Consider the following 12,260-nt stretch of genomic DNA (forward strand, 5'->3'; position numbering starts at 1 on the left):
GGGGGAGGGGAGGCAAGCGAATGTCCCTCCACTCGGCTCCTGTGTCTAGTTAGATTTTCGTGTAATTTGAAAGTGAATTTGTGAGAAATCGTTATTCACCCACATGGATTTATTGTCATATAACAGGATACTTGGCAAGTACGCAATGGGGAGGAGGAGGAGGGAAGAAGTTCAGAGGGAGGCAGAGAAGCAGAGAAGGTAGAAGAAGAGAGGAGGATCTGATCCAAACAAGCAAGTTCCACCGTCCACCACACACACACTCACTGTCCGAGAGACACTAGGGGCTGCGGGCAGCTGTGACCCTGCCTGGACACGTTCGGACCAGCACACAGTAGAAGGGCCCACCCACTTTGGCCCCGTTGCCGTGGGAACCCTCGTGCCGAGATAGTGGTTCCTCCAGAGTCTCTGGCACATGGACACACACACCCTCTCATAAATGCATGTCTGCCCACCTCACCCTGACTTACTCTTCACTGCTTAGGGGGAAAATATATTTAATTGTAGCCACTGGATGGTATAATTCAGTAACTAAGAATGTGGGAATTTTCCCCCCACATATCCGTTGACAGAGTTCATTACATTTTTTATAGGATTTTAAACTCATTCCATTTGGAATATGAAGAGAACGTACGGTCTCTTCTTCTAGGCCCCAGCAGGAAAACATCTGCTCCTTCCTATTTGATGTACACCTTTACCTTGCCCCTCGGCCAGCTCTTTTAATAGAGTCCACTGTGGCCTTCTGCCGACCGCTTTGCAGCCCCTGTTTACCGGCTTGAGCATAGACACTGCCAGGGTACCAGCAGTTCCATGCTGATCCCTACTTAAACTAAAGGCCAGCCTGCGCGAATGAGCCCAGAATTTCCCTCTGAGGACTCCAAATCAGCGCTCGATGTTTCACTCAAGAGAATGTTCTGTGAGTCTAAGTGGAAACATTCCTGTTAGTTTTTAGTCTACCAGTGTAGGTGGATCACTTCCACTTTTTCTCCCAGATGCCCTAAGGGCAACACATGCCATGCTATTTTTCGCCCAAAGGGACTCACCCTTTTCCAAAGCTTTTCGATGCAGAGTTCCCCTGAAGATGTGACAGGTGAGAAACTTACCCCTTGTGTGAAACACCATCTTCAGCGCCTGACGAACATCCTGCAGTGCCAGCTTCCGCCACAGCTGTATTGTTTAACACATCTGCGTTGCGGAGGGCGAGCTTCACACTCCCTCCAAGTAAGACACCTGCACTTCCCTTGCCCGGCTCCCTTACAGTGGGAGAGTGCCAGGCGACATTTTCTCACGAAGCCATTTCCAGCAGTTACACTTTTGTCCTGTTGTAATTGAGAGTTTGGGGTTTGGCGGGGGGGGGTTGGTTTGTTTTTTATAAAAATGCATTTTTATCTGAAAGGTGTTGGTGTCTGTACTTTTGCCTAGTTTTCTCAGTTGAGTAGAGAGATACTATGAATTCTGATAATCTGTTTGTAAGAGCACCAATCCAGAATTTAAGCTCACTAGTTTGGCCTTCAGTAACTAGTGCTGTATTTGTTGCAAACTTGGAATGGTCCAGGTTTGATCATCATCCCCAGCAATCTTTCTGATAGAAGGAAAAAATTCTCAGCAAGAAAAAAACATTTTAGTGCTTTTTATTTGTTGAATCATAAAAATGCCAACCAGAAGTCTCTGGACCTATATCCATTCAGTGTCTACTTAAATACATTTCACCTCTATTCTATCATGACGCCCCCACAACTCTTGTTTTCTCCCACGAATGTTCTGCCTCCCCTTGCCCGCAGCATGCCTTTCTGTGAGCTAGAGAATTTTACCAGTGCACTAATAACATTTGTTTCTTATCTCTGCACATCTAGGACGACAGCACTAGCCATAGTGACCACCAAGACCCCATCTCATTAGCTGTGGAAATGGCAGCAGTCAACCACACTATCTTGGCATTGGCCCGACAAGGAGCCAACGAAATCAAGACAGAGGCCCTGGATGACGACTGATGAGGGAGGATTGGACACGAGAAGTTAACTTAGTTTAGACGTAGCACCTTAGCAGACTTTCCTCGGTCCTTAACATGTGTCCTTACAGTATAACTTGCAGTTTCTTGTATGTCAGTTAGCCGTTAGGGTCTTGTTCTGTGAAGATGGCATGGTGCCCTCAGCCTTTGCATATACTCTCAGTATTAATTCCCAGTACATAATAACCAACCAACCAACCAACCAACCAACCTTCCCTCTCCCAGACCCCGAGGCTAGAAAATCTTGCTGCTCTGTCTTAGCATTCCAAGAAAGTGCTTCCAGGTATTTAGATAGCCCTCAGTTCTCAAATATTAGGCTGTGTGTATTGGGTACCTTTAGATTCCTGTAACACTAGTCTGTACCCCTTTTCCTTCCCCAAGACTGGTAGGATGCAAGCTGAGGTAGTGTGGCCCAGGATGGACAGACGCCATTTGGGGAGTACCCACAGAGTAAAAGGGACACTAGAACCCCCACCTCAGTGTGGGAAGAACTGATTTCCAGCTGCAATAAGCCGTGCCTCATAATAGTCACACTGTGGCTAGATTATACTTCTTTGGGTGCTGTGCTAAGAATGTCAGTGGAAACACTCGATCTCAGATTTTGGTTGATGTTAACATGCCTGACACAGACATCCTTTCCTCTCACAAGCTGTGTGACTTAAGTAGATAAAATACTGCCTCTGCCTTTGGGACCATGATTAAAACAAACAAACAAACAGAAAAATGACAAAAAACAAAAGTCATTTAAAAAAAACAAAGCCCAGCTCGAGAGCACTGGGAAAAAACATGAGCTGAAGGTCTAATGGATGTTAGGTCCAGTTCTCAGAACCACTATACAGTACATGGCACAGGTACATGCCGGCCTGGAAAGGTGCTGGAGGTCGTCATGGAAGCTGCTTTGCCTCTTGTCTGTGTCCCCTTTCCCTGCTACCAAAAAAAGGCATTTCGAGGATGGAGCTAAGGTCAAAAGTAAGTGAATGAACTTCCAGTCTTTGTATCCATTAACTGAAGCCCCCCTCAACATGAGAGGTTGATAGAGGACTTTATAGCGGGATTATGCTGACTGACTCTCACAAACGCAAATACTTTCCTAACTAGGAGCAGAAAAGAAGCAGGGGACGTTTGCCACTTATGCGGTGGGTCTGCGAGATACAACAGGATGTGACTGCTTTGGTGTTCTCTTTACTCTGTCCTTGTGGAGGTGTGGAAAGCTATATTGCTACAGGCAATTTATTTAATAATTGGAAGCCATATTGATAATGGATGCGGTAATATTTGTAAAGTTTAATCTACTTTAAGCGGCAGTAACTAATGGAATTTTTTTCCTTGATCACATATGTAGCACTTTTGTTACTTTTTAAAGATATTTATATTTGATAAATCTTTTTTTCATTTTGAGAACTCAAAATACCAAACAGTGAACTTGAGTTATAAAGTCACCCTGTGATCACCTTGTCGTCCAGTAGCAAAATGATGAACTATTCATGCGTCCAAGAAAATTACATCTGCTGGCCTTGTATGAAAATCTCTTGGCATCCCGATTAAAGGACACACTGTCACTGTGGGTAAGAGGAGACAGCCTTCAGTGTAGCAGCGGAGGGTGCGTCTGAAAGAGGCACAGCTGCTCTCTATTTCCTGCCTCGTTCCCTCTCTCCTTCCTACAGACAACGAAGCCTCGTTTAAAGGGGAATATGGGCCTGGCTGTTAAGCAGGGCGTCATGTGTTTATCCATTGCCTGAAAGTGATTCTAAAATTGAAGGAGGGTGCCATTTCCTTACCTCTTCACCCTTCCTCCCCCACCAGATGTTTTCAACTTAAAACCACTGAGAGAGAGAATGACTGGCCGCCTTCATTTCTCCTTTCCTCAGCAGTGAGTTTGAACATCCGCCAGCTTCTAGCTGGTCTCACTCCACCTAAGGCACACGCTGGTGAGATCACCTCCACTGTCTGTTCATCCTGCTTATGTCAGTGTGAGGAAGGCTTTGAGAGGCATGAAGGTGCCGCCTTCTGTGGGTCTGTGACTTTATAGAGCTACAGGCAGGGCCTGGGCCTGCTCTTGTCCTTGGATTTCAGGGGGAAAATGTATATATTTTTTTCCAGCTTCCAAGAATTGAAGTAAAATGGAGTAGCCTTTTCTGTTTAACTATATTACTTGAACCAACGAATTCAAGAGTAGCATTTGTTATTCTCAGGAATGATCGATCCCCCTCACTCATTTTCTTTCTCGGTGTGTTTGACTTTTTATTTCTGTTAGAAGACTGTTATCTTTCTTTCCTTTGATATTATTTAGAAAAAATACAACATATCTTTCCATTTCGGTGGAATTTTGTCTGCTTATTTTCAGTTGAATCAGAAAGAAAAGGAGAGAGAAAAATATACTGACAAGGAGATTATTATAATTGATAGCTTCTTTAAGATGGGATTGCTAGTATCATTTGTTCTTGCTGGTCCTTTTAAAGAAATAGACTCAAACTATAAAGGCAGCTGCAGTTTCTAAAGAAACAGGGTGATTGCCAGAGAAGAGCTAAAAGGTTTCATTGATTTAAGACTTTTAAGGAAGGAAAGAAAGCTTCAAAGAGTAAAGGAGAGTATCCATGAAGGCAGTACCAGGTGCTTACCTGGAAATCTGGGAAAAGTGAAAGAATGTGTCTGCCAGTGCGGGGCAGCATTGCCTTGGGTTCAGTAGGAACTGGAGGAAGGAGCCCTGCACGCGGAGTTCTTTGATTAAAGAAGACTGCCAGTCTGCTCTAACATCTACTGCCTTACATACAACTTTTGCTTTTTCTCCAGAAGTGAAAATTTAGTTCTTTGGGGCCTCGATTTAAATCTACCATTGGTGTTTTGTTTGTCATCAGGTTTAACTCTGCTGTCTTCTCCGGGCTACCTTAGTTCTTACAAGTGGCATATGGAGTTGCCACTGTCTAATTTGTAATATCTTTGGGGAGTAAATTTTTTTCTTAAGCTTTTTCAGGCTTAAGAGGTAGTATGAAAATAGAAACCCTAAACTGCTCTCTTACTGAAGGGAAAATAGCCAGGCTCTTAAAACATCCCATTGTGTGCTTTTCGGTTTTTCTGTCCTCTTTTCTCACTTCCTGCTGTACTTTTTTCAGGCCCCCGAGGACTCTTTCAGGGGCTGCTCCTTCCCAGGTGAGGAAGACTAAACGTGTCAGGTGGGGAAACCTTGCAAGCAGTTCAGGTAACTTGTCTGTTATTCTTTTAAGACACTTTCATTGAATTATACTATGGTCACATGGGTAAATTTCCTAGCCTTCTTAAAACACAGCCTTACAAAGGGACCCTTTAAAGATGGACCATCCTGATGCCATTTCTGCCCATCTCTTGAGAATCGTAACAGCAGGTGAAGGCCAGGGAGGGCTACGCGGTACACTCTGATCTGCGACCTTCCAGGACCCGTCAGTACCAAACAGACATTGTGGTTTGTTCCAGCAAAGCCTGTAAGGCCGGAGCACCCCTTAAGGCAGTTTTCTTCAAGTCTCAGTACTTTGGGTGGCCTCCTCCCACCTGCAGTCTGTAGAGTTCCCACATGTTGTCGTTCGGTGGGTGGGCTCTCCCCCACGTCTCGTAGTCCTTCACAGAAAGAGAGATCCTCGAACAGGAAGACCCCTTTCAGCTCAGGCGTGGGGATCACCTAAAAGGACGTGAGGGCGGGAGTAGCCCCTCAGTATGGGAGGATGCAGACCCAGCCCCCGCGTCCTGTAGGTTTACCATGGCAGTAGTTGCTGACGAACAGCACCTTTACCTCAAAAGGGACAACTCGTGAAGAGCTAGTGATACAGCTGCTTTCGTTCTCCCTGTTTGGTCTCTGTCTTTACACACTTCCCTCTTGGATTTCAACCATCAGGCACCAAGTGTAAGTAAACAGACTTTCATTTCATCAGGAATCTACTGTCACATCCTCTCTGTCTGTGAACAACTCCTCTTCTCTTTTCCTCTGGGCTCCAAACCAAGGTCTCATCTTGAGCTGACTCCTTGCTGGAATCTTTTTATCCTCTGCAGCAGGCAGAGTTAGGTGGGTGTGGTCCATCTCTTCACACAAACACCCCTTCCTGTCTTGCAGGCCAGCTTTTTGACCAGCTACATATTCCGCTGACCAGCTACTCTCTCTGCCCACAAGAGTGGAAATAATCCCTTTTTCACAAATGATACCCCACCCCCATCCTTAAAATGTGAACGTCAAGTCCTTCTCTCTCTTTGGTCTTAAGAAGGCTTTGGGTAGAAGCAGTCTTCCCATTTAACTCGTGGCTCTGCCTTTTAAAATTGCTGTTTGTCTCTTTTTGTTGTTGTTCAGAGAACCATCAGAGTATTTTTTTCCCCAATGAGTCTCAACAGATTCTTAGGCAATAATTTTTCTGCTTATTGATGACCTGTGTGCAGCAGCGCTCTACATTCGACAGTCCTGACCCTCTGGCGCTGCTTTTCTGTGTTAATCACTGTGTGTGATTTAAGTCTTGTGTCAGAGTGGTGATGGAGCTGGTCATTTTGTTGTTGTGATTATTAGTAATGTTTTACTACTGTATTCACTGGGGCTGCGTTGAGACCAGCCAAATCCATTATAGCTTTACTGAGCCGCGTTTGTTTGTCAAGATTTCCCAAGTGAACGTTGGGCACATTGACCAGCTCCCGCTGGTGGTATCTCTGCGGGGCACAGGGGTGGGGTGGGGGGGGTGCAGCGGGGCAGGGCTAGGAGCTGCGTAAGACATTCCTTTTTGTGTGCTCTCTAAATAACAAGGATGTTTACTCAGGATTGGGGGATCAGTTGTTAGCCATATTGAATTTGGCAAACTGAGCTGCATGCCCTGGAAACCCTCTTCTGTTTCTTAATCTCCATATTGTCTGGTTGCCATTACCTGGTAATACCTAAATTACCCAGTTTAAAGGTATCGCACCATAATGAGAATGGGAGGTTTTCCCCGGGAGGCAACCGTGAATGCCCAGGTTATCCTGGAAGGATTGCCCTAACGGTGGTGTGCTGTCAAAGCAGGGGCCCTTTCTTTTTCTGTACTGCGGTTGCCTTCATGATAGGGTCTTCTTTTCAAAAGATGATAATCACTTAAGAGGAAAGATTTCCTTACTGCTCTCAAGAGAACTGCCGCACTAACGTGGTGGGAAAGGCTTTTTAAACACATCAAGCCCATAAGTCCATTTCCAGTCACAGAAACCCCTCTCACAAACAGGTTATACAAAAGGCTGTTCTTAATTCTCACAGGCTAAAAGTGATAAGCTACTACTCTTGCCGTCTAAGAGGGTCGATGGTTGACTCACTAATCGCTGGAAGCTTATTAAATTGAGAAGTTTCCATACCAGCTTCATTATTCTTCCTTAGTGGGGATGAGAAAGAGCAGCAAAAGGAAAGCTAACGATCTTGAGAAATCTAGTTTCCTGTAACAGTGGTTTTCTTTTCTAATCAAGAGGGGAATAAACATGGGAGGGAGGAGAGGGAAAATCTGGCTGCACGCGGGGATCTTGCATCCCCTTCTCATTGTCACCCAAAGACCTCGAGGACGTGGTAGGCGCCTTGGGATTCCAGGTACGCCTATCCTGGGCTTCATTTTTATCATTCCTCCTGTGACACCTGGGGCCAGGCAGTGAGCAGAACTAAATCTAAATCTGGTTCATTCCATTCAAGCAAAATCTAACTAGCATTTTTACACCCTGCAGTTTCCCGCACACGTCTCACACCCGTTCTCTCATTAGCCGCAGCTCCCGCACAACAAGCGGAAGGACGCCTCTGCGGGGGGCCTTTGCGCTTCTTCCCTCCTGACATCCCTTTTCCGGGGCAGTTACGGGAGCCATCTTGCCCCCGTCCGGACGGCAGCGCTGTGCCCTCCGGTGGGTGCGGGGGCGGCAGTGGCGTGTGAGCCGGCCTGGGCGCGGGCGAGTGTGCACGGCTCCACGGGCGCTTCACACCACCTCGGGACGCCGGCCCCCGTGACTCCATTTTCATTCTCTCTCTCTCTCTTAAATAAAAATGGCTCTATACAGCCATAATTAACTCTCAGATTCACGTTGGTGTGCTGTGAGCAAATGAAGGTTTGCCTGAATCCTTTCAAATTGTAACCATGGCGATTGAGGGGGGTGGCACAGAATGAATATATAAAAATATAACGACAATTGTTCTGAGTGTCCTCCTGACATGTAATTAGCTGTTTTAACAGCAAGATGTAGATTGGCATGGTCATAATTAAAAGGATTTCCGTCCTTTATGTGATTGAAAATGGCAGATCTCCCATTCCCTGTTCCCTTTTAGCACTAATGCTCCCAAGAACATTTGGAACAGCAACTCAGTAAACTAAAATAATGACATAGTGTTCGCGTCCTCTCCTAAGTGAAAGAGAAGGATTTGGAGTTATTTCAGCTTCAGAATGGAAGCCTTTGATTACTGCTCCCCATTAGACTAAGTCACATGAAACCTGTCGCTCACGTCCAGTTTCAACCTGCTCCATCTATGGCAGAAACTACAGTCAGAATCCCAAACTGAGTCACCCACTGATGAGGCCTCCAGAGGACTCTGTCCCACATGCCAACCAGCCAGGGTCGCGTGGGGGCCTTACCTGATGTTTCCTGCTTCACGAGCTCCCTAGAATTCACATTTTCCCTTGGTCGCTTGATATTTCCATTGCCGTCACCATCAGGAAGTGTTTTTCAAACAGGAGCTTACACTTGAGTTAGATAGGCTTTCCCTGAGCTAGAGCAGAAGACATGACACGAACACAGATGAATAAACTAAAACGTATGGTCTGTGGAGAACGACGCGGCCTAAGTGGATACTGTTGTTTGCAATGTCCTAAGGTTACTGGTGGAGGACACGTGTGAATTTCACCCAGGTTTGCTCACATCTCTGGTAGTTGCCAGCTTCCTCATGTCAGCAGCCTTTGGTTACCCTGAGTTTTCCCCATTGTTCTGCTGTGTCAGTGGGCTTGCCCCCCCCTTGGCCCTTCCACATCCATGTTCTCTCCCTCCCACTTTTTTTTTCTTTTCCATCCACCTTGTCCCATGGAGCACCGTGTTGTCTTGACACCATACACGGCCTGCCCACAAAGCCCGTGTTCTCACCCTGAGGCCTCAGGCTGGACGGGAGCTGCTGTGTCACTATCTAGCCTTTCTCTAGAATATGCCTTGTTCGGTTTTTCCCGTCACTTCAGTTATATGATCAAGAGTGAGTCTACACAAATACCAGCACCCAACAGAGTGCCAAGTGGCCCTTCACAAGCCGTTTCAGTCCCTGAGGTTCCTGGCTGTGCTGGTGAGCCTGGCCCCTGAGCCCTTTGTTCAGGCCTGGACACTGCAGGGTCAGGTGGCAGCCGCTAAAGAAAAATACAGCTCTTGCTTTTGTTCATACTTTCCTGCTTACCCTTTCGCCCATCTTCTCCCCTCTCCACATACCAGAGGGAATCCTAACCCAAACATTAAACTTCAGTTTCATAAAAATGCTGAGGTAGGCTGCTGCTTTCTAACTGTTCTCTCCCTTTAGCCCCCAATACACACACACACACACACACACACACACACACACACACACAGAATTTGGATATAAAGGTTCTGCCTTGAGATTCTTTTTTTTCCCCCTCAAAATACTTGCAATCAAATGTATAGTAGTTGTGCTAGAACAGGAAAAATAATGCCATAAAGGGTTTTTACTCAGTGCTGCTTTTCCTACAAGATCTAAAAGTGACTTAACCCCGACTCCTGCACGCCACCTGCTTTCAAGATAGACGTGCAGTCATTGGGACTTCTTACGTGCAGTCATTGGGACTTCTTTATGGGATCCTATTGGTCATCTGACAGCTGGAATGGTTGTGGATTTATGACCCCGAAGACTACAGTATCCCATCCCTTTGCTTATTTTCCCAACTGCTGAAAGATAACTATATCCATTAGAATTGAGAATCTGTCTTAAGATTAGCGATTCTGAAAACTGACTAGATGAGTATAATTCTGTGATTTGTGAGACATGCATTCAGCCAGCCAGCAGAACATTCTGATTATCTGCTTACATTCAAAGAAAATAGAATTATCACTGCAGTTAAAACCTTCAAACACAATCTACTCCTTTAGGGATCAAAGTATTAGATGTGCTGCTTAAAGGATGGTGCTACGTAAAAAGAACTGGAGTTGGCCAGACATTTCCCTCCCCAGATGTTTCCACAGGCCACTTTGGTGACTCAGAAAACCCTTCACCACATATTCCTTTACCACCCGCAGCCCCGCTAAAAAGAAAATAAAGCCAGCTTACCAAAATCAGCGAAAATACAGGTAGTGCTTACCCCTGAAATATGTATTTTTTTGGAAGAAAACACCAGAAGTAACCAGAGTAAAGATGCCGTCATTCTAAATCATCATACCTCCCAAGCATTCGAAGCTCGAAGTAGCCGCTGACACTTGCTAGCCTGTCCTGTGTGCCCAGCCCTGTGCGGAGTGTTTTCACTGTCTCATTGATTCTTGAAGATTCACAGACCATACTGAGCAGTACCCCCTAAATGAAGTCAAGTAAAATCTCCAGTCACTTCTCTCATCCTGGTAGAACATTAACAGGATGTCTGCCTGGCCCTGCTGAGTGAAATCTCTGTACTTAACCTGTTCCTTTTTCTCTTGGGCATTGCCGGATGATTCCCCCCCGGTGCACTGTTGCCCCGCCATCATTTCTGTGTCGACACTGGACCAGTGTCACTGTGATGATCTAGACACCAGGGCATCCTTCCTCCTCGGCCTTTCTCCTGTTACTCATGGTGACAGAAACGCAGTGAGGCTTGGCAGCTGTGATGCAAAACCTCGTTTCAAGTCCCCTGTCCCCATCTCTGCCTCTAGGAGGTGAATGGGAAGGTCTTGCCTTTTGCTGGGATAGAAGATCTTGGCTGTCACAGTCTGATTTCTGAGGAGAACTCGAATATCCTAGCATTGCTTGGGGGTAGTTGCACTAAGCGGAAGCAGAGAATACTAAAAGCTCACTCTTCCTGTTCTCTCTCTATTCAGCTCTTGGAGCATTTTTTCAGTGCCTGTGTTTGGAAGTTTCGCTAAGCCATTCCAACTCAGTCCACTGTCCCTTCCGTCACAATCACGAGAGGCAGTGGGGCTGGGCCAGTGCTTTGGAGATTGGAGGCTCTGGAATGCCAGTGTTGGATCAGTGTCTGCCCCGCCGTGGGCTCTCTGGCTCGGCGTAAGAACTTTCTGGTAACCACAGTCCAGCTCAGGGGCGAGCTGCCTTGGGGTTGGTGTGGCGGCTCAGTGACTGTTGTCAGGGACACGGGCTCTAAGCTGACCTGAGGACTCAGCTAACTAAAATCCATGCGCCTCCCTCCCATTCTCCAGCTCTTTACCTCTCAATAGGTGGTTCTGCAGGGGCCGGCTCTGTCGCTTCTCTCTCTTCCGACCGCTTAGTCGTGCCCTAAGCATCCTTGAAGCCCAAGAACGGGAACCGCCCCAGGAGCAAGGCCTTGCTGGGAGTGGCCCTGGGAGAGGGTCCCCATGTTGACCACTGGGGATTGGTGGCCCTTGTAATAGGCACCTTGTTTCATTAGCCGGCTCGTGGGGGGTTTTGGTTATCCACTCCGCTCACCCCACCAAATAAACCCACCATTAAAGGGAAGGGAAGAAGGCACGTGTGCTTTCCACTGAGGTGCTCATCCCGATTTGGAATCTCTGGTGGCAGCTGGGGGCACTGAAACTTCAGAAGGGAGGTGTGGGCTCTTCCCGGGGAAGGCGCACGTGACTCACCAGCCAGTGTGCACGCAGAGCTGGTCCCAGAACACCTGTTCTCTTCGTAACTTCCCACTCCCTGCAGGTCAGGTCTAATCTCAGTCTGATTTCTGGCTTCCTTTGAGCACGGAAACCTCTCCTTTTGCTTTACTGGAACTAAGAGCCCAGCATGAAGTTGTGACGCTTATCCTTCCACTTCATCATTCACTGAAGCTATTAAACTGGAAAGAGAACGGCATTAGTGCTGTATTAATGTAAACAGTAGCCACTCTAGTGATATTACCCTGAACTCTTGTTTTTATGCCAGATTCATGGGGGGGCAGGGCAGTACGTACGTTAGGAGTGGACCGAATGAAGGTGAAGGAGCTGGGCTGTGGGTTCAGTATTGTTAGTCAGTGAACCCCTTAATCATTCATCTCTGAAAATGGGCACCACGAACGGAAACCAAAGGTACTGGGGGCGGGGCAAGAGCTCTCTGCCTGCACTGGCAGCTCTGGCAGGGCTGCTCTTGATTGCGCTCGGTTCCCAGAACCCTCCTCTC

General features: G+C 46.8%; 1 protein-coding gene across 15 annotated transcripts in view; it reads left to right on the forward strand.

The window, feature by feature from the left end:
- The window catches only part of HMBOX1 (homeobox containing 1), a 181,704-nt gene extending 173,693 nt beyond the window's left edge, over positions 1–8,011 (forward strand). For 3 of the 15 annotated variants that reach the window (XM_032634092.1, XM_032634094.1, XM_032634096.1), the window contains exons 10-11: positions 127–231; positions 1,851–8,011. In XM_032634092.1, coding sequence (XP_032489983.1) covers positions 127–222 — 96 coding nt within the window. In that variant the 3' untranslated portion in view covers positions 223–231; positions 1,851–8,011. Of the gene's footprint in view, positions 1–126 lie in introns of all 15 variants that reach the window. The other 12 variants (XM_032634086.1, XM_032634087.1, XM_032634088.1 and 9 more) reach the window with 6 other exon arrangements.
- The last annotated feature ends 4,249 nt before the right edge of the window (positions 8,012–12,260 follow it).

Source organism: Phocoena sinus, chromosome 6 (assembly GCF_008692025.1).
Source record: "Phocoena sinus isolate mPhoSin1 chromosome 6, mPhoSin1.pri, whole genome shotgun sequence".
NCBI classification, from domain to species: Eukaryota; Metazoa; Chordata; class Mammalia; order Artiodactyla; family Phocoenidae; genus Phocoena; species Phocoena sinus.